Source organism: Culex pipiens, chromosome 3, assembly GCF_016801865.2.
Source record: "Culex pipiens pallens isolate TS chromosome 3, TS_CPP_V2, whole genome shotgun sequence".
Taxonomy (NCBI): Eukaryota; Metazoa; Arthropoda; class Insecta; order Diptera; family Culicidae; genus Culex; species Culex pipiens.
Window position 1 is genome coordinate 38,847,488 of NC_068939.1, and position 21,659 is coordinate 38,869,146.

A 21,659-nucleotide genomic window follows, 5' to 3' on the forward strand; every position below is an offset into this window, starting at 1 on the left:
ACCCGCCAGCAAAACAAATGGTGTGCTAGTGTGTGTTAGATCGGGCTTAGATAGCTCTATGTTGGCGATGGATCCAAAAGTTACTGGGAATTTGTTTTTTTTTTTGGTTTTATTGAAAACTTTTGCAGATTGCATAGGAATGCCGTTATGTAGTTGTAGTATTTATTTCATAGTTCAATTGTTTCAACAATATTTTTTTATGGAGAAGAGGAGAGATGTGTGGAGTGATACACCCTATTGCGGTGTAAGGGAGCGCACTCCATTGGATCGAGTCGAATAGGCCCCTCGTACGATTGGCATGACGCAACCATGCACTGACAAAGCATGGACGCAGCCACATGAATGGTTTGGTGACAGCTGGCAATGCAAGCCCAGCTCGCGTCCTCTTTCCTCGTGTGACGCTCGGCCGGATCGGTTGTGGTGAGTCCGCACCGATTCCCCCGGCGGGCGATTTCCCGAGTGGAATTGTCGATCCACACACGTATTTTTTTGTTTGGCCAACAGGGTGGCCTACTTCGTATTTGGGTGGTACGAAAAAATGCTTTCGTAAATTTTTCACAAAAAAAAAACATATTTTTAAAAACTATAATTCAGCGTCAAACAAAAGGTAGTTAGCTGGATTAAAAAAAAACCTTGATCTAGTCTAGCGAAACTTTAAAATGCGGTTTTGACGGTCACTGGACCAATGAGGCTATGTCCGAAATTATTTTTATCTAATTCCTCAGGAAATTTTGCGAAACTTACTCAAAAACGGGTGGAGTTCATTAAGGCTGGTACAAATTTTACTTAAAGTTTCTGTCACCCCCCCCCCCCCCCTCTTCAAAATTGACCCGAAAAATCAGGGGGCAAAAAACAAAACATTTTTTCAAAAAACTTCTAAATTTCAATGGAAATTTATGTGCAATCAGCTGAAATCAATTTGAAATGCATTCCCCTTCGTTTAGTATCATTTTTATATGTTTGGGTTGATTGAAAAATCACCTGAATTTTTGAAAAGTCGATGTTCACTATCGCGAAAAGTTTTTATTCGATAAAATTTTTGTTTTCGTCAAAATTGACAGTTTTTGAAAACTAATGTTTGCAAAACAACTGAACTAATGCATTTTAAAACACTTTTTGCATTCAAATGTTGAGACTATGGCTTGTTACTTTATTTTTTGTATATTTTTTTTATTTTTTTTTCTGAGACCCAGAAAATTTTAAAATTCAAGCGATGGCCCATTAGGGTGTAATAACAAAATCGATTTTCCAGCACAGCAAAGTTTGAGAACGATTGGTTCAGTCCTCACTTTGCGCAAAGCGATTAAATTTTCCATATAAATTTGTATGGGAAAAATCATTTTTTTGAATTTTGATATTTAAAAAATCCACGTTTCACGCTATATCAAAACCGGATTCATATTCGGAGGTTCTGGAATGTGCTCTACAACTTTCCTGAAGAGAGAATGGTGCTAACTTGCTTCCACCCCTGTAGATTCTGTGAAATGTGACCCGTTCTCAAAATCCTCTCTGTGGTAAACACAACGCAGTAGGGCTGGCTGCTTAAATTTTTGTATTACATTTTCGGGTGTTCTCGGTTGTACTGCAATTATTAATATTGACAAGAAAAGTGCTTGGGGCGTAATCTAATCACAAGACTTTCCAGCTTGCTTTCATCGGACTGGCTGCGTTTGTGTTAGATTAGATTAGATTAGATTAGATCATGCAAAATTTAGTGTATCTGTTAACACTTTCGAAACATGCAGGAATCCTGAATATCAGGTAATCGGTACCAAACCCAAATTTTTGCGATTTTCAAAGGAAATTGGACCAACAAAATTTCTGCGCAGGCTCAACTCGAGGGGAAGCATGAACTTTGGGGTCCCCAGAAACACGTGCACTTTGAATTTTTCAAAAATATTTAGACAGGGCCGAATGGTTTTTCTCCAAAGTTTGTATGGAGAATTAGTGCTGTTCGCTACTCCCACATATTGCATGCAATTTTTGGATTGTATGCAACAGCGACGAACCGCCCTAATTCTCCATACAAACTTTGGAGAAAAACCATTCGGCCTGTCTAACTATTTTTGAAAAATTCAAAGTGCACGTGTTTCTGGGGACCCCAAAGTTCATGCTTCCTCTCGAGTTGAACCTGCGCGGTCATTTTTGTCATTTTTTGTAGGTCAGTGTTATCGATTGGAATATGAATCTAAGCTTGCAGTTGCAGAAGTTACCTACTACGCGCCCCCTTACGCTGTGTTTTGCATATGGGACATTAGGGTGTAATAACAAAATCGATTTTGCAGCACGGCAATTTTTCAGTTTCTCTTGCAGTCCTAACTACTCCCCAAAGTTTGGGAACAATATGCTCTACAAATTTGTAGAACATCTAAAAAATAACCCAGCAAAATTATAAAAAAAACATGAAATTTTAAAATGAAAATGTTTGTTCTTAATGAGAAAATCACCCTTCTGGGTTATTTTAGATTCAAAAAATAAATAAAAATTTCTCATAAAATGACGCATTCGAAAAAAAATAACAGTTTGATAACGAAAAATTGCAGATTTTTTTTTAAATAAAAGGCACTAAATGTCAATTTCAGGCTGCAAATTATTGAAAAACACGTATTTTTTCGTGAAGGGGTCGTACCGCCCCTCCGTCACGATATATCGAAATATGGAGCACGGATTCGTGATCAGGGACAATAGTTACCCCATAGGACAAAGTTTCACGCAAATCGAATAGGGGTCGGGGCAACTTTTCCCGATATCGTGCACAGTATAAAAAAGTGTAAATTTGGAAGGTGTAATTTTAGAAGGTTGAATATTACCTCCTTTATGATGTAATTTTACCTCAATTTAGACTGAAAATGCGACATTACATCAGAATAGTGGTAAAATTACATATTTTCAGAGGTAAAATTACACATTTTTTCTGAGATAAAAGATGTACCCCTTTCCAGATGAAATATTACCATGAATTCTTTTTCTGTGTGTGAGTTGGCGGAGAATTATCCATTTACTTTTCGCATTTGCAATAGGGTGACAACAAAATTGGCTCGATTCTTCATGTAAACATAAGTAATTTTGAGTCAAATCGCTTGAGGTTTAAGGGCCGCTATTGATAGTTGAAGTTTGTATGGGAAAAAAACGATAAAATGGGGAAAAGCAAAACTTTCAAAATACCACCAAAAGGTAGCGTTAAATGTGTCATTATCAAGTGTGTGATTCCTAATTAGAATTTTATGACAAACAACTTTGTCCAAGACCGCAAAACGACCCGAGTTTACCCTGACGAGTTACTAGCGATTTAAAGAAGACGTTTGTGTATGAGAGCAATCCAAGCTCAAATCAGGATTTTTTCTGGTACTTTTGTACCCGACTCTCTTCGATTTCGGTGAAACTTTGTTGACATTTTATCCTAAACTCATATAAGCAATTTTTATGTTTATGGAACCAGTTGCTCTTGAAATTGACATTTGAGGAGGGCGTAAGCTATTCAAATATTTTTGTTTTTCGTTATTTAAAAATTACTGTATTTTGAAGCCGTTGCATCGTATCAAAAAGTGATCAAAGACATACTTGTAGGAAATTGGACGGGCTTTCTGAAAAAAAAAAACAAAAAAAAAAAAAACTCTAAAAGAAAAATACACGCCACTGTCATGGGATTTTACTATTTTAAAATTAATTTTTTAGATAATGTCACGATTTTTTTTCGTTCAAAATTTTTGAGGGAATAGCCTAAGAAGTTGAAAGTTTCATTGAAATCGAAAAGGGCCTGGTACACAGGTAACAGAAAATTCCTTATTTGAGCTGGAATTGCTTAGGAAAAAGTTTTTTTTACCAACTATAACGATCTATAGCGAACCTTTACCGATTTGGCATAAAATTGGCACAGTTACTTTTTTTACTTAACGAATCGTAGCGGGGGGTATCCCTGATGACGATTTTTTTGTATTGTCACCCTAATCTGCAATGACCCAGAGTGGTAATTTGCATAAATATTTAGGTATAAGCATTGTGTTTATTTCACGATTTACGAGAATTTAACGAAAAAGTATCGTGTGCAATAGTGTGCTTTTGAAATATTTTTTTCAGAAAGTTCTGAAAATTGTGCATAATAATGACACTTTGGACATTTGTTGGCTTATGCACTGCTTGAATGTGAAGATATTTCTAGAATAAGGAGCAAACCAGATACTAACAATAAAAATATTGTTTTCAGAAAAAAAAACTTTTGCAATGATTGTTGTCAGGGAGAACACAATAATAATCAATACACTGAAATGTTCAAATTTATTGATTGCCAATCTTGACAAGTAGTAGATTCCACTGTTTTGATTACAACACTAACACATTCACTTTCCCAAATCCCTTTTTGATTGATGTTACTTTTTGCCAAACCACACTTTCGCTAACACTTCTTGGAACTTTTCCAGCTGCCTGATTTTCACCGATAACCGACTTGATTTTCCAAATCAACACATTTTCCACGCCGCTTGATTGAACAACCGTCGTTTAGCGCCGCAATCGTTTTTCACATGAAAATCATCACTAAACACGCGTAACGCTTTTTGCGTTCATCCGTAACGCCGCACAGCAGCACAATTTTCCCGCGGAAAAACGCACCGATTGGGATATGAACTGTGCTTATCGTTTAGCATACCCAACCAAGCGTTTTTTCCACCCCCAGAAGGGGTTGAGGCAAAAAGTCAGTAGGCCAGCTGTTGCCACTTCCCAGCTGATGCTCCACAGTGTTAATTGATCGCAGATTGCCATGACTCCTGCGGCGGAATAATCGATTGCTTTTTCCCGGGAAAATAGGCAAGGGTTGCTCGGACGACTGAACGTGGGTTTGATGTTGGGCACCGATGTGGAACACTTGTCAACTACGTGTATTCTCAAGCAATAACAACATAAACAGTGTGTTAGTAACCCAAGAATACGCGTGGCCAACCAAGTTCTCGACGAAAATTATGCTGAGGGTGTGAAGTGATCTGGAAGAAAAGGGAGAAAATGGGAAATGTTAATTAGGACTTGTTTGATTTTGATTGAGTTTGGTAATTAAGTAAATATGATGCCCCGCTCAAAGCATTAAGAATTGTAAACTAAAATTTGACATTTTGCTGGAATGAAGTTTATTTTAATACCCATCAGAAATCAAACTTCAACTCGAAATCCGATATTTGCTCCTAATAATGTTCGCTCCTCTTTCATGTTGCAAAAACCTCACTTTTCCCACCGGATGTCATATTAGCTGTCACCGCTACTGACTTCTCGGCCACCGCCCGTCCTGTCCTGAATGGAAGAAATACGATCGGAACTCCGCTCCCGTGCTCCCTCCCCCAGGAACGGTCACCAGGATAAGCACTCAGCGGAGATTAATATTTTCTCATTTATTAGCTCGATCCGCGCCGAAGACGCGCGCCATCTGATACTTTTTATGACCCTTGGTGAAGGACCCCGGGTACCGACCGCGTTGGGACAATATCTGCCCTGACGGGAAGAGGATGTCTTGTCTTGGACAGAGAGCAGGCGAGAAGGGACTTTGGGGACCTAGTGCAGGACATGTCAATAACACTGGACTGCGGAAATTTGTAAAATATTTGGTGGAGATATGTGATTTATCAAAATTGTTGTTACTTGCTTTAGGTGCTTCATAACTAATTTTTTTTTCAGCGACAAATAAAAAAATATTGTCACACAATTTCTTTAATTTAAGCTTCTATTCCAATCCCACGTGCCAAAAATGAAAGACAATCAAAAGGCAGCACATTTTTCAAAATTTAAATTAGAACCGTAGCTTCAACAATTATAGGGGGAGAGGGGGTAATATGCACCCCCGAGGCAAAATACACCCCCTGATTTTCTCGATATTTGGAAGAATTTTCAGGGGAAAAACTCATAGAAATTGGAAGCTTAAACCATGCTGAAAAAATTGAGCATCGTAGTATAAAAACAGCTTAAGTTATTTGCAAAACTTATAAATGTTGTGTTTTCATCTAATTTTCATTGAACTTTCATTATGATTTTTGGACAGTTTAAAAAGCATTTATTGATATTGTAAGTGTTAAGGTATATAGTTTTTGCCATAATCTTCATTATTCTGTAGATAGATGAGTCCAAAAACATCAAAAAATGCATTTTTAATTAAATTTTCTGCAAAAAGCGTGGTCGGGGCAAAATGCACCGCTGTGAAGCTCCTTTATAAAAACAGCGGTGTCATCTAGTGGTGACTAGTGAAAACTGATTTTCCCCGGTGCATTTTGCCCCATGTTGTGGTGCATTTTGCCCCGTTGTTGTAGTGCATTTTGCCCCAATGTTGCGGTGCATATTGCCCCGCATGGTTGTTTGAAATGAATCAAAAATGTTTTTAGAAATTTGATATTTTCGAACAATTTTGAGGTTTTTTAAAGAATTTTTTCACATGGATGACGAAGAATAATAGTTGTTTTAGAACATCGAACAAAATTCTTCCACAGTAATGCTGTAATGGTTAAGAACTCACAGTTTTACCTTAGGGGGTGCATATTACCCCCTCTCCCCCTACATATTCAACCAAAAAGGAAAAACATGATTCAATTTTTATACATTGATCAAATTTGATTATATGTTATTGGAAAGCCGTAACCTCACGGCCACGGCAGCTCGGCAAATAAAAATCAAGAAAACTTGTTTTGTAATCAAAAGCGAACTAATATTTCTAGTTGTAACCTTCAAATGAAATATTCATGTGTACTATGTGAAAAAAACTCTTACAATATTATAAACGTCTCATAAATTTAAATATTTTGAAATGATTTTCAATAATTATTTTTGAAATTTTTCAACATAAAAAACCTTAATTAAGGTTCTAAAAACATTGAATTTTGTTTGCAACAATAATTTGTCTTTTACTTTGTTTATATTGCTGAACAAGTTTTAAACTTTACAACTGGTTGAAGTTTGAAAATACAAAATTTGTTTTTTATTCTTTATAAAAAACTATTAAATTTCAACTGTATCACCTAAAGCATAGTACACAAGTGATTTTTGTACATAAAAAAAAACATTTTGTACACTTTTTTGTTGAATATAATTAACCCTCTACTGCCCAAATTTTTTTTTCGAAAATATTTATTTTTCCCGTGTTCAGGAGGTCATTTTGAGCAACTTTTGTTCTATGAAAAACTTTACTTCTCTTGTTTTATGTTTTTCTTGTTTTATTTTTAGTATTTTAATTTGCATTTATCTTGTTCAGTTTATGTTTGTTTTTGGTAGTATTTGGCTTATTCTACCACCTAATATAATCACATTTTGCCTTTCTAATTTTTTCACGTTTTTACAGTTACTTATTCAATTTTTTGCATGTTTTTCACATTTTCTCCTATAGAATGGCACCATCATCATTTAAATTGCAAAAAAATGCGTAGAGGCATAGTCTGGGGCACTACAAAAATTACTGCATACTTCTTTTTACTGAAAATATAGGAAATGTTAGTAAAAAACACAGCCAAAGTTGACCCCTAAAAAAATGACATTTTTAAAAACATTGGCAAAGTCACATAAAACAAGTTAAAATTCCAACCCTGAAATATTCTAAAATTTTAAGAGTTCTTCTTTCCAATGCTTTTTAAAGATCAAAAATCGGTTGGAAAATTGATTTTTGGCGATTTTTTAGATCGAAGCCCGTCTAAAGGTTGAAGCAAACCTTGATCTTCTCAATTCTACGAAAATCTTTTGTTGTTTTGACTACTTTAGCTTCAACGTTGGTTCATAAAAAAATAATAATAATTTTCAGATCAAAGAATTGATTATGCCTTATTTATCAGGGTGAGACTTGATTATCCGAAGTCCTTTGAAAATTTCACTTCGGACAGTAAAAAAAAACAAACATTAAAAATATTTGTTTTTTGATTATTCGAAGTGAAAATTTTCAAAGGTCTTCAGAGATTAAATACAACCTCAAAAATGACTGATTTGATTATTCGAATATACTGAGAAACCTCCGGATAAGCTAACTTTCGAGTCATCAAGGCTTTCTGAACGGTGTTCCCTTTGAATATTATAGATATTCCAAACAAAACAAAAAAAATGGGGTAATTCTGATATTTTCTCGATGGATTATTTCGCTCTTATTTTCATTGAAAGGGTGAGAAAATTTCCAGTATAAAACTTTTTAAACTAGCGACGACTATATTTTCTAATGGTTGTCCAGAATGAAGTCTTGAAATTTAATAAATTGACGTAAATGTTGATGCGAATCTGTTGGAATTGCACACTTATAGTTTGAAACCAATTTCGGTAAAGTTTACTGAATTTTCAAATGCTGGACAATTCAGTAAAATAAAAAGTTCCGAATTTAATAATCGACGTTCAACCTATTTTAAGATAAAATTAAGTGCATTTGGACATTTGGTTTACCAATCTGAACTCAACTGATTTTTAAACAACAGAATTTGGTAAAGAAATTCAATTGTATGTATAACCGTCATCCATGCGAAAAATTTAAATTGCACCTTTAGCTTTTCACTATTAATTTTTTTTTGGAGAAGTGCCAAAATCCTGAGTTCGTTATTTTGACATTTCTGTTTTTTTTTATTCACAATTTTGAGCATTTTTGCGATTTATAATTCATGATTTGCGTAATTTTTAAGGACTTTATTTGTTTTTGAGCCGGGTCCGGTGGTTCAGTGGTTAGCGTGGTAGCCTCTCACCCCAGTAAGGCCTGGGTTCAATCCCAGACGGACTCGGTGGCATTTTTCGAGACGAGATTTGCTTGACCACGCCTTTTATCGCATGGGAAGTAAAACGTCGGTCCATTTGCGTAAAAAGAGGTTTTGGGTGACTCACCACACATAACCTTCGGACGCCTAGAAATGAGCAGAAACTTGCAACAGAGCCCACAAAAGACCTGGGGGTCGTTAAAGTGGATTGCATTTTTTTTTTGTTTTTTTTTTTTGAGAAATGTGCGACAAAAGGTTGAAGGAGATAAGGTCGAATGGACAAAAGGTCGAATACCAAAAGGTCGACAGACATAAGATCGAATGTACAAAAGGTCAAATGGATAAATCGTCGAAAGGACTTAAAGTCAAATGTGAAAAAGTGACTTCTAGAAAAATTTCGATTGATTTTCCATTCTTTAAAAACAACCTATTCTTGAACGTGCAGAAAAATTGGTGAGATTTTTTTTTTAAATTGATGATGTTCTTTCTAATAAAAACGTACTGCTAAAACATTTTGTATGTTTTTCCGTTCTTTCAAACATTAGTAGTAAGTTTTATTTTATATTTAAATAAACAACCTATTCTCGATTGTTTTTTTTTATATTTTTGAGAGATTTTGTATTTTTCACACCTGAGCTGATCTATTTCTTGAAGTCCGTCTTCTAAGATATATCGCATTTTTTTTAAAATTATTTTATAAACAACCTTTCTTGCTTGTCTTAATATTTTTGTGAGTTTTTTCCATTCTTTTAATTTATAAAAGCTTTTTATTTAAAAAAAACCTGACTTCTAAAATATTTTTAGAGTTTTTCCCATCATTAGAAAGAAACTATACTTGATGGTTGTAATATTTTTGGGAGTTTTTCCTTTCATTCAAACATGAGCAGTTCTTGAAATAAAATGTCTTTCATTTTAAATATTTAAAACTTTTGACCTTCTGTCAATTTGACCTTTTGTCAATTTGACCTTTTGTCCATTCGACCTTATGTCTTTCGATCTTTTGTCATACATTCTTTTTTGAGAGCTTGAACACAGTTTTTGAAAGGGCTACTAACACTGAAAACCTCGAAAAAACAATGTTCAGTCAATTCAAGAAAATTTAAGATTTGGAATTTTGACTTCTCTTACTCTTGAACTTTGCTAATGTTTTGTAAAATTGAGTCAACTATTTTTTTTGGCTATGATTTCACTTTAATTTACTAAAAAAGTAATTTTTTGTGTTGTTTAAATTTTTTCACAATTGAAATGATAATAATCATTCAATAAGAGCAAATATGAAAAACATGCAAACATTTTAAAATGTTTCTGTAAAAACATGAAAAGGCATAAGCCAAATACTATAAGAAACAAACATAACCAATAGGAATGATGCAAATTAAAATACAAAAAAAATGTCCAAAAAACTTAGGCATTGGAGGGTTATAAACAGTCAAACATTGGCCCAATTTGACTGATGATAAAACAGAAGTGTTATAAGAAAGAGACAAAAACTATTTTCAAATTGGCAAAAGACTGTTCCAATTGGGAAATTGAAGCTGTTTGAATTAAATTTAAGCAAAATAAACTTGCAAAATGTTGTCCAGTGTAATAAGTCACGTTACAATGGCAACACCGGCCCACTGCTGTGGCGTCCACGAGGGCCGGGAAATACGATGCCCACGAGAAGACGACACGACGAAGGACGCCAACGTCGGGGTTAATTATAATTTATTTAAACTGATATCCGGTGTCGTAGTATTTGCTTTCTTTCCGCCTTCCGGACAAACTTCCACGGTAATGTTCGACCCTCTCTTGGAAGGCAGCTGTTATGATGGCAACACTGGCCATGCGTGGGTAATGGATGAGGAGAATAGAGGGAGTTGAAGTTTAGCGTGTAACGGAACGGAAGAGAATAAACACGTACAGTTTGGAACCGCGATTAAATTCGATTCTTTATTTAGTAAATTCGATCACAACATTTGGCGATCGAGGATCGGATTACAAGAGTAAACGTTTAAATTCGTTGTTGAATTAAATTCGGTCGGAAATTCGCGAAAGAAGAAGTTTCAAAGGGAAACGCAGTTTGGAGCAGTTGAAAGAGACGCCGACGCCATATTGTTTGGAAAACAAAAGAGAAAATGAACCCGATTGGAGGAGGCATGGTTCCGTTCGATCCGGATGACTCGGCCAGCGTTAGCACTCGCTGGAAGAAATGGAAGCGGATGTTCGAGATATTCCTGGACGTCAACAACGTCCAGCTGCCGTCAAGAAAGAAATCGTATCTCTTGCACTGCGCCGGAGAGAGCGTCCAGGATATCTACGTGAGTCTCGTCGGGGAGCAAGAGCCACCAGTTCCCGATGGATCGGACCTGTACAAGGAGGCGATTCGTGTGCTTGACGAACATTTTCTGCCGATGAAATGCTTGCCCCAGGAGCGCCACATCTTCCGAAACTTGGAGCAGGGACCGGACGAGAAGATTTCCAGGTTTGTGCTTCGCTTGCGAGAGCAAGGAAATCTGTGTGAGTATGGCGACTGGCTCGAAGAAAACATCAAAGAACAAATCTTTGAAAAAGGAAAATCGGACGAGCTGCGGGCCAAAATACTCCAGAAGCCAAACATGACCCTGGAGGAAACACTCAACGAAGGCCGTGCCCTGGAAACAATCGAGAAGGTGCGGCAGGAACTGCACCGCGCGGCAGTGGTCAACAAGGTCAGTGCGTCCAAACAAGAGTGTTTCCGCTGCGGAAATGAAGGCCACTTTGCGAGCAGCGAGCTGTGCCCGGCGAAAAACACGAAGTGCAGGAAGTGCGGATTGGTGGGGCACTTCTGGCGCTGTTGCAACACCAAGGCGAAGCACGGAAAGCAGCGAAAGGTGCAGCAGGTGGCCCAAGAGCCGCCGGAACCGGAAGAAGTGGATGACGTATACGACTCGGACGACACTGTCAGTAACGTGGATCAACAAGAAGTCCGATACGTCTTTGCTGCAAGTACGGAGGATGCTGCGGGAGAAAAAGTTGTGTGCTGTATCGGAGGAGTGAAGATCAAGTGGGTCGTAGATTCTGGAGCTGGAGTGAACGTGATGGACAACGCAACCTGGACCTACCTCAAGCAACGGAACGTCAAGGTGATCTCGCAAACGAAGGAGCCGCGAACAACGCTCAAGGCCTACGGCAACAACAGCCTCAAGGTTTTGGGACAATTCCGAGCTAGCATTGCAACGAAGAACCACGAGACGATCGCTGACGTGTTCGTGGTGGAAGAAGATGGTGCGAGCCTGCTGAGCAAGACTACGGCGACGGAGTTGCAGATCTTGAAGATCAACACGGACGTGTGGAGTGTCAGCCCAGCGGAGAACGCAATCGGCAAGATCACGGGAATCGAAGTTCACCTGCAGATCGATCCACTGGTAAAACCCGTCCAGATCACCAAGTGCCACATCCCAATTCCGCTGCAGGAAAAAGTGGAACGAGAAATCGATCTTTTGCTGGCACAGGACATCATCGAGGTGGCACCGATTGATTCACCGTGGATTTCCCGTTTGGTAGTTAGCCCGAAAGCCGGTGATCCGTCTGCCGTTCGACTGTGCGTGGACATGCGTGCCGCCAACAAGGCCATTGTTCCACAGCATTTCCCGCTGCCAACGTTCGAGGACATCGTTCCACACCTTCGAGACTGCAAGTGGTTTTCGAAGATCGACTTGATCAAAGCGTTCCACCAGGCGGTTCTGGCACCAGATTCACGGTACATCACCACGTTTGCCACCCACCACGGCTACTACCGGTACAAGCGGCTGCTATTCGGCATGAACATCGCGTCGGAGGTGTTTCAGAGCATCATGGAGCGCGTACTGAAGGGGACTTCCGGAGTGAAAGTCTTTATCGACGACATTCTGGTGTTTGGATCGACGAAGCAACAACACGACGCTGCCCTCAAGGCAGTGATGCACCGCTTGACGAGCCATGGAATCACCGTGAATCCAAAAAAGTGTTTCCTCGGAAAATCTGAGGTGACGTTCATGGGCCATGTGCTGTCCGCTGACGGAGTTCGACCAACCTTGGACAAAGTGGAGGCGATCAAGCGATTGCGGGAGCCGAAGACGCCGGAGGAGGTGCGCAGTTTTCTTGGGATGATCACCTATCTTGGCCGTTTCATCCCGGAACTGTCAACGCTGACTTCACCGCTGCGAGAACTACTCCGGAAAGACTCGGAGTTTGTCTGGGGCCCGTCGCAACAGCAGGCGTTCCAGAAACTCAAGGAGCTACTCAAGGATGCCAAGAATCTGGGATATTATTCTCCACACGACAAAACTATTGTGATTGCGGACGCCGGTCCTACCGGGCTCGGAGCAGTTCTGATTCAGGAGAAGGATGGGCGAAAAAGAGTGATTTGCTACATCAGCAAAGGGCTCTCGGATGCGGAGAAGTCGTATGCCCAGAACGAGAAGGAAGCGTTGGCGTTGGTGTGGGCTGCTGAACGGCTGCAAATTTACTTGCGTGGGTTGACATTCCTTCTCCTCACTGATCACGAACCGCTGAAGGTGATATTCGGACCAAACCACGTCTCCTGTCCAAGAATTGATCGTTGGGCCATGCGACTGCAATCGTTCAGGTTCACCGTAATACACATCCCCGGCAAAGTGAACATCGCCGACCCGCTGTCGAGACTGCCGGCCTACACGAAGTGCAAGACGTACGATCAGTTCGGCGAGGAAGCGGTTCTTGCGATCACACAAAAGGCGGTGCCTACTGCTCTGACAACGGAGGAAATCGCAAGCAACACAGTGGCTGATGTGGTGTTGTCAAGGGTGAAGGAGGCTCTCAAGACCGGCCGCTGGAATGAAGAAGTGAAGAAGTTTGCGCCGTTCAAAGAAGAGCTCTATTGCTGCAAGGAAATCCTGCTTCGAGGAGAACGCCTCGTAATCCCCCAGAGCCTTCAAAAGCGCACTTTGGCGCTTGCCCACATTGGACACCCGGGGATAGAACGATCCAAGCAACGACTTCGCTCCAAAGTGTGGTGGCCAGAGATCGACAAGGACGTGGAGCAGGCGGTTCGAAAGTGCTTGGATTGCCAGATTGTGGGGAGAATGGCACCACCAGAACCGATGGCCGTACGACAGCTTCCATCTAGTCCATGGGAGTTCCTGAGCATGGACATGCTGGGCCCGCTGCCGACCGGTGAGTCGCTGTTAGTAATTATCGATTGCTACAGTCGGTTCCGTATCATCGAAGTGTTGAAGCAGACCACATCGGCTGACATCATCGGCAAGCTGAGGCCGTTGTTCATGAGGATGGGAATCCCGTCCGTCCTGATGAACGACAACGCACGGAACTTCACGAGCAACGAGATGGAAGACTTCTGCAATTCGCTCGGGATCAGACAACGACGTACCACGCCCTACTGGCCGCAGGCTAACGGGGAGACCGAACGCCAGAACAGATCGATACTCAAGATCCTGAAGATTGCCGAGCTGAACAAATCGAACTGGAAGAAGGACCTGGAGGAGTTCAACTATGCCTACGCCTTGACTCCTCATCCAGCAACAGGACGTTCACCTGCAGAGCTGGCATTTGGTCGGCAGTTTCGAGACTGGATTCCACAATTGTCTGGTCTCGGAAGTCACGAAGAGGAGGTGGAAGACAAGGATAAGAGCTACAAATATCGTGCCAAGTGCCAAGTGGATGCTACTAGAGGAGCAAGAGAGTCGTCTATCGAGCTGGGAGATCAAGTCCTGATGAAAAACATGAACCCGACCAACAAACTGTCTGCTCCGTTTCTACCCCAACCAGCAAAAGTGATCAGCAAGCAGGGAAACTCGGTCGTCGTGGAGACCCCCGAGGGCGTGAAGTACCGGCGAAATTCGTCGCATTTGAAGAAGGTGAACACTCCTGACGTGGAGACCGAGGACGAGGACTTGCAGTGGGCGACGCCAACACAAGGTGAGGAGATTCCCGAGAAGCAGCCGGATGCAGAAACGAGCCGAGGCCAAACATCGACGACTTCGACAAGGTCTGGCCGCCAAATCAAGCGTCCACTACGGTTCCAGGACTTCATCGTGGATGTCGGTACTGGAGGAGAGCAAGGAACCAAGATGTGAAAAGGGGAAAGTGTTATGATGGCAACACTGGCCATGCGTGGGTAATGGATGAGGAGAATAGAGGGAGTTGAAGTTTAGCGTGTAACGGAACGGAAGAGAATAAACACGTACAGTTTGAAACCGCGATTAAATTCGATTCTTTATTTAGTAAATTCGATCACAACAGCAGCCACCATACAAGGTTGGGCCGATTTATGAGGAGACTTACGGTGGTGTTGCAACCATGGTGGTGAGGGGAAATTGCTACATTGGTTTCCACCCACAAGGGATGTGGTATTTTTTAGGAAATGACACTGAATAGTGGTCAGAAACTGTACTGCAACGGGAACATGTTTTGAAAATTATCTTTCAGGCATTCTCTGGAAATTTGAAGTGATTTTGTTTAATTCCTCGGATTCGTGTTATCATGTAACGATGAAACAATATGTCTTCAAACAATGCCTGCTCGGATTCGCGTTCAACAATGCCCCTAAGTCTAAAGGCCAAACCATCACGACACGGAACTTAACCTTAAAGCGTAACTGAATCTTTGACCTGTTGGCCAAACAAAGGACCATTTCATCGCTGCCAGAGGGAAAATTTCCTCGGCTCATTGTTGAATAAACGTTCCAGCATGGTCTCTCCACAAACAAAAGGCAGCACAACTCGCACCCTCGATTGTTTGCAGTTAACATAACCTCCCCTTTGTAATCTGTCATGATTTTGAGCAAACACTCGCGGCCAGGAAATCACTCATAAAGCGAGCAGCTTCTCTCCTCCTACTCCCTCCTCACCTTAAGACGCCATACAAGCACGTCGTAAGCATAATAAATAGCGGACATCAATATCCTGGAGGCGCAGGCAGCATCCTCTTCTGTGCCAGTCTCCTCGTAACACGCGATGTGAACCTGCCAGCCTTATTAAGTGTCTGGAAGTGTCTATTTTTTGGGAAAAGGGGCGAGGTGAGGGTAAATGTTCATTGTACGATAAAACCGTGCGCATTTTTTCGTGGATTTTTTTTGAACGTTTTTTTCTTTGCCACCGTTTCAACCTCAAAACAGAGCAGACCAATTTGCAGCCATTTAGAATGAAAAATTGTGGGAAGCAAAAAAACAGGGGAAGTGGATGATACCGGGTAAAATTATGCTAATTTGGATGCAAATTGTAATTACATTTGTCTGTGAGTTGCCTCCCGGTTGGGAATAAAACTTTGGAGAAGATTGTGGCTGCTGATGATGCCTGGATATTTTTTTTTCTGTTGAAGTCACTTTTTTGTTGCGATGTGATTTTATTGTACTCGAGAGAAATTAAAAGAGATTTTTTGTGAGATGAAAACATCAGTATAATTCTGTTTTGAAGAATAACGCTATTATGGAAATTAATTTTACAACCCTTTTTATATACAGTAATTTCACACGAAAACAGCATGATTCGAAAAAATGTTTGATGAGCCCTTTTTTTCGAGAGATATTGGATCTATTGTAACCCCGTCCACTCCCTTCCACCCTCGACCAGAGTCGAAGCACCTGATCTTCAACAAATATTCGCCTTGACATTAAGAAAGCAGTTTTAAAAAAAATAGTTGGCATCAAATTATCTTTTAATAACTAAAAACAGACAGCAAAATTAATAAATCATTTATCCCTTCCTTAAATATTGAAATAAAATACTTCAATTTTTGAAAAAGAAAAAACCATTTTAAAATAAAAGTATTCTTGTCCAACGAGAAATTAAAAAAAACAGTAGAGACTTGATTATCGGAAGATTCGATTAACCAATCATGTTTCAAGAGAAAAAAAAATCCGTATTTTTTTAAATTTTAACGTCAAACTCGAGTTCTAAGGCCCCATTTGACTTTTATTTGAATTGTTGAATCATATTACACCGCCATTTTGGCCACCATCTTGCATTTGAGCAATTCTCTACGAAATCGGTCTTTTTTCTTCAATTTTATTTTTTGTATTTTTTAATCCGACTGAAACTTTTTTGATGCCTTCGGTATGCCCAAAGAAGCCATTTTGCATCATTAGTTTGTCCATATAGTTTTCCATACAAATTTGGCAGCTGTCCATACAAAAATGATGTATGAAAATTCAAAAATCTGTATCTTTTGAAGGAATTTTTTGATCGATTTGGTGTCTTCGGCAAAGTTGGAGGTATGGATACGGACTACACTGGAAAAAAATGATACACGGTAAAAAAAATTTAGTGATTTTTTATTAACTTTTTATCACTAAAACTTGATTTACAAAAAAATACTATTTTTAATATTTTTTATTTTTTGATATGTTTTAGAGGACATAAAATGCCAACTTTTCAAAAAATTTCCAGGTTGTGCAAAAAATCATTGACCGAATTATGAACTTTTTAATCAATACTGATTTTTTCAAAAAATCGAAATTTTGGTCGCAAAAATTTTTCAACTTCATTTTTCGATTTAAAATTGAATTTGCAATCAAAAAGTACTTTAGTGAAATTTTGATAAAGTGCACCGTTTTCAAGTTATAGCCATTTTTATGTAACTTTTTTCAATATAGTCGCAGTTTTTCATTTTTTAAAATTAGTGCACATGTTTGCCCACTTTTGAAAAAAATATTTTTGAAAAGCTGAGAAAATTCTCTATATTTTGCTTCTTCGGACTTTGTTGATACGACCTTTAGTTGCTGAGATATTGCAATGCAAAGGTTTAAAAACAGGAAAATTGATGTTTTCTAAGTCTCATCCAAACAGCCCTCCATTTTTCAATGTCGATATCTCAGCAACTAATGGTCCGATTTTCAATGTTAAAATATGAAACATTTTTCCGATCTCTTCGAAAACAATATTTTCAAAATTTTGAAATCAAGACTAACATTTTAAAAGGGCGTAATATTGAATGTGCCCTCAATCCCCGGTGGTTGGTCACTTTTTCGTTTGACACTTTTTTAGTTTGTACCCGAGCAGACGGAAATAACTTGAAAATATCATTTTTTGATATTTAAAAATACTAAGCCAATAACATTTAATGTTATTTATTACAAGATTTGTTATTCACCGTTATGTTTTTTTTTGTTATTGGATTGTTATTGTAATAACAGACTTATAACATTTTTAGTTATTCTTCGAACAAATCTTTGTTATTATTTTTTGTTATTTTAACAACTAATCCGATCATCCCTATAACAGTTGGAGGTATTCTTCCATAACAAAAAATGTTATTCCAAAGTTGTTTTGGGTTTCAACTATTATTAAACCCTTATCAACTGTTATTAAACCCTTTTGCAAAAATTGATTTTTCAATAAGATTCCATAACACTTTTTGTTATTTTGACAGTATTTGTTATTGAAATGGCATGAATTTTGTTATTACCGTCTGCCCGGATACCTCGTTGGTTAGTCAAAGTCAAACTTAAAAGTGACAAACTGTCACTTTTTACACGGCGCTCACACACACTAGCAAAACAAACGTTTGGTAGTGTGTGTGATCTCCGTGTAAAAGGGGTGTCAAACTAAAAGGTGACAACAGTTGGTGTCAAACCATTGGGGTTTGAGAGTATTTCTATTATGGTTATGAAGACATGTTTTCTGTAAACAAACACCTCTTCGATTTTTCTTCTGATTGTTTTATTTTTCATTCGCTTTATCGATGCAAGTATCATCATTTCTTTCAAAAATCTTCCAGTAAATGAATTCATTTTTTAAACAAATGGAGCCCCTTTAAGCTTTTACGAACATTGCAGTTTTGGGACCATAAGTCAAAAAACATTTTGTGATAATTTTTGCTTTTTAGGTTTTACAATTAATTTAGATACTTTATTAAATTCTCTCTTTCTTGCAATAGAATTAATTAAGGTAAGTAAGCTGTTTCCCCAAATAAATTTCTCGAAAGTTGCGAACACCTCATACGAGTTACGTTTCTTGATTGAAATGATCTTGAGATTGTTTTTTTGTTTATCAGCGTTAATTCATCAGAAAAAATCATTTATTTTCTCAGTCGTGCAAAATATATCTATAAATTTATTGTTGTCATAATTCTGATGAAACCATTCGCCTTTAATAATTGCCACTATCAAATTAATATCTGTTCCTTCTCTTTTATTGCCTTGCGGCGGGCATAATTTCTCAATGAACAAGCCACCCAGTCCAGTATCAAACGGCCAAACCCCTTTTTTCCATCCCTCCCACCTCTCACCGCACAAAACAACACGTTTCCATTCACACTCCAATTAAGTGGCTGACTGGCTGACTTGGTGGTGGTTTGGGGGCAACGCCGGAAAATTTGAAACGATTTTTCTTCTTTTTTTCGCTTCGCGCAGTGTGGTGCTTCCTTTTGCAGACAACTTTTAGGCTTTTTGTGCTTGCTTTTTTTTGGGTGCTGATGATGCTGTTTTTTCAAGCTTTTCATTTAACCAACTTGGTGGCGGGAAACAACACTCTCTGTTTTGGGGGGTTTTCTTTGATGGTTTTGAGTAACCTCAAAATTTAAACTTTTTTTTAATGTCCAACAACGGCCAATTTACCCTACCTGCCTTTTCCAAATTTTTCATTCTAAGAACCGACCCCACACAAATCTTGAGGTGGTTGGTTAACCGAGCCGTTTTTTCCAGGGGGGAAAATGAGTGTGGTTTTTCCAGACAACACCTCCGACGGGTGATGAAGGTGGTACATTTCGGGGGTAGGGTTGCCCAAAGGTGAAAATTAAGCTGTTTGGCTTCCTTGACGAGTTGGCAGTTTTTTCCCCCCTTCGGCACCCTTCAACTTATTAAATAGGGAAGGTGGGCGAAAGTGAACAGGTAAGTGGGTGTGGTTTTATTGACAGGATATTGGAGAGGTACTTTGACGGCTTAATTTGGCGTGAAAATGAGGTTTTATTGTTTGCGCTCTTCGAGGGCGATAAGAAAAGGGTGTTGTTTAATCATAGGAAAGAGGGTTTGGTGGGTGAAGAAGGGGGAAAAGTATTTATCATCAATTAGTTTTATGAACTCATATTAGAATTCTCTAAAATTTAAAACAAAATATGTTTTTTCAAGAAAAATGCTTTTGAACTTGAATATTATTTCATATGCGGCGCATTCTCCACCAACTCCCATGAATTCGGAAAAATAATCTTCGTTCTAAGGGTAATTTTAGTCCCTGATCACGAATCCGACTCCATTTTTATGAAATTGCTGAAAAAGTGTCCACGTGGTTTATGGATGGTTCCCAAAAGGTGTTGCAATTTCATACAAAATCTTTTTTTTAGTACAATCATGAATAACAACAATATGTTTTATAGGGGTGCCATCCACAAATGACGTAGCAAACTCTCGATGTTTTTGTTCAGAATGAGATAAAACTCAAAATGATGTCATTTCAATGAGTTTCTACCTTCATAGACTGACTTAATTGTTGTGGGATATTCAACGGAAAAATCGTACACATGTGTCCCGTCTCATATTTCCCCTCTTTTTCCTAGGCCAGTATCTGGCAAATTAATGAATTTGCAATGCCGGTCGCGTACCGGGTTTTACGGATGCTTGTATGCATGTGTGTGCGATTGTTAACATTTTACGGCTTTTATGTGCCCGTGTGGGCACAAGGAAAATCTCTAGTTTTAATTAGTGGATCGTTAAAATGGAATTATCTTCATCCGGATGTGCACAATTAGCTTTGGTGGGTAATCCGGAACGGCACCCACCATCAAACCGCAACCACTGTGATTTTATGGGATCGTGACGGTGTATTTGTGTGTGTGCGTAACAGGTTATGCAAAAGTCTCACGCAAATGAGTTGCAACTGATTTGTTTTACTGTTGGTTGGGGCTGACGGTAGTGTGATGGGAATGACAGTTGTTGGTGTGTACTTGGTACGTGTCCTCATTTAATGAACCAACTGTACTTTGTTTGAAAGGTTTCGGTTTTTGATCATTGATTCTATAGTGGTTAGTTAGTGGTGATTTCATGGGTATTTTTTTTTTATATTTTTGTATTTTTTTTTGTATTTTTGTATTTTTGTATTTGGGTCATTCCACCTGAAGTGTGCAAGAAAAAATGCAAATTTGAAAATTAACATCTCCGATTCTGCTCAAATTTGGCAGAGCTGTTAAGACTATCGAAACATGCATAAATCCCGAATTGCAACTAAATCGGACCTCCCCCTCCATTTTTGTATCCTCCCAAAAACTCGACTTTTTGGCGATTTTTGAGCGAAACCCCTATCTTCAAACGACAATAACTCAGGAACCACAAATCTTAGAGGGTCGGTCTTAGACTCAATTTTGAAGGAAATTGGACGTAGAATCCATTTGCGTGATCAAAATTTAGATTAAAACATTTTTTCTACCTGTATTGCGCAATTGGAAACTTTAAATGGCCGTATCTCAAAACAGCCCTATTTATTTTTTAAATTTGACCTCACCATCGTATTCCCCGTCCAATTTTACAAAAGAATCACTTATCGACAACAAGGAATATGTTTCGTTCCAGAGATATCGAATTTTTAAGTTTTAAGTATTTGAGATTACCTAAATAAGCTACACTCGCCTTATATGCTAGAAGGACTCGGGCGCGCTGATCAATAACTGCTACCTGATTTTTTTTTATTGAAATAAGATTTCATCCCAAATAATCATTAGCAAATTAGGCAAAAATTGTAGGAAACTGCTGTATAATCTTAAATTAAAAAAAAAATTGTATACGGTGAATTTATGTGCTAGCCCACAGGACAGAGCAAGAACGACACGGAATACAGGTCAGAATGGAATCCCCGCAGAGCTAGCAGGAAATTGAAATTGATCTTGTAAGTAACACTTAAAAAAAAGTGTACGATACATTATCGTGTTAAAAATTATGAATTAACATGAATAAAACTCTCGTGAAGCATGATTAAGCAGGAGGATTTCTGGAAAGTATAAAACTGAAAAATGTAAGAAAATCACAAAGATTAATCGGATTTATTATCTGAT

The 21,659-nt window shown here is 38.7% G+C and overlaps 1 protein-coding gene across 1 annotated transcript; it reads left to right on the forward strand.

The window, feature by feature from the left end:
• Window positions 1–10,801: 10,801 nt before the first annotated feature.
• Window positions 10,802–14,758, forward strand: LOC120425688 (uncharacterized protein K02A2.6-like). Its single transcript, XM_039590272.1, has one exon. The coding sequence runs from the start codon at window positions 10,802–10,804 to the stop codon at window positions 14,756–14,758; it is 3,957 nt and encodes a 1,318-aa protein (XP_039446206.1).
• Window positions 14,759–21,659: the final 6,901 nt, after the last annotated feature.

Bases quoted from the DNA above. Each gene is read 5' to 3' on its own strand.
- LOC120425688 (XM_039590272.1), top strand. From the start codon at position 10,802: ATGAACCCGATTGGAGGAGGCATGGTTCCGTTCGATCCGGATGACTCG.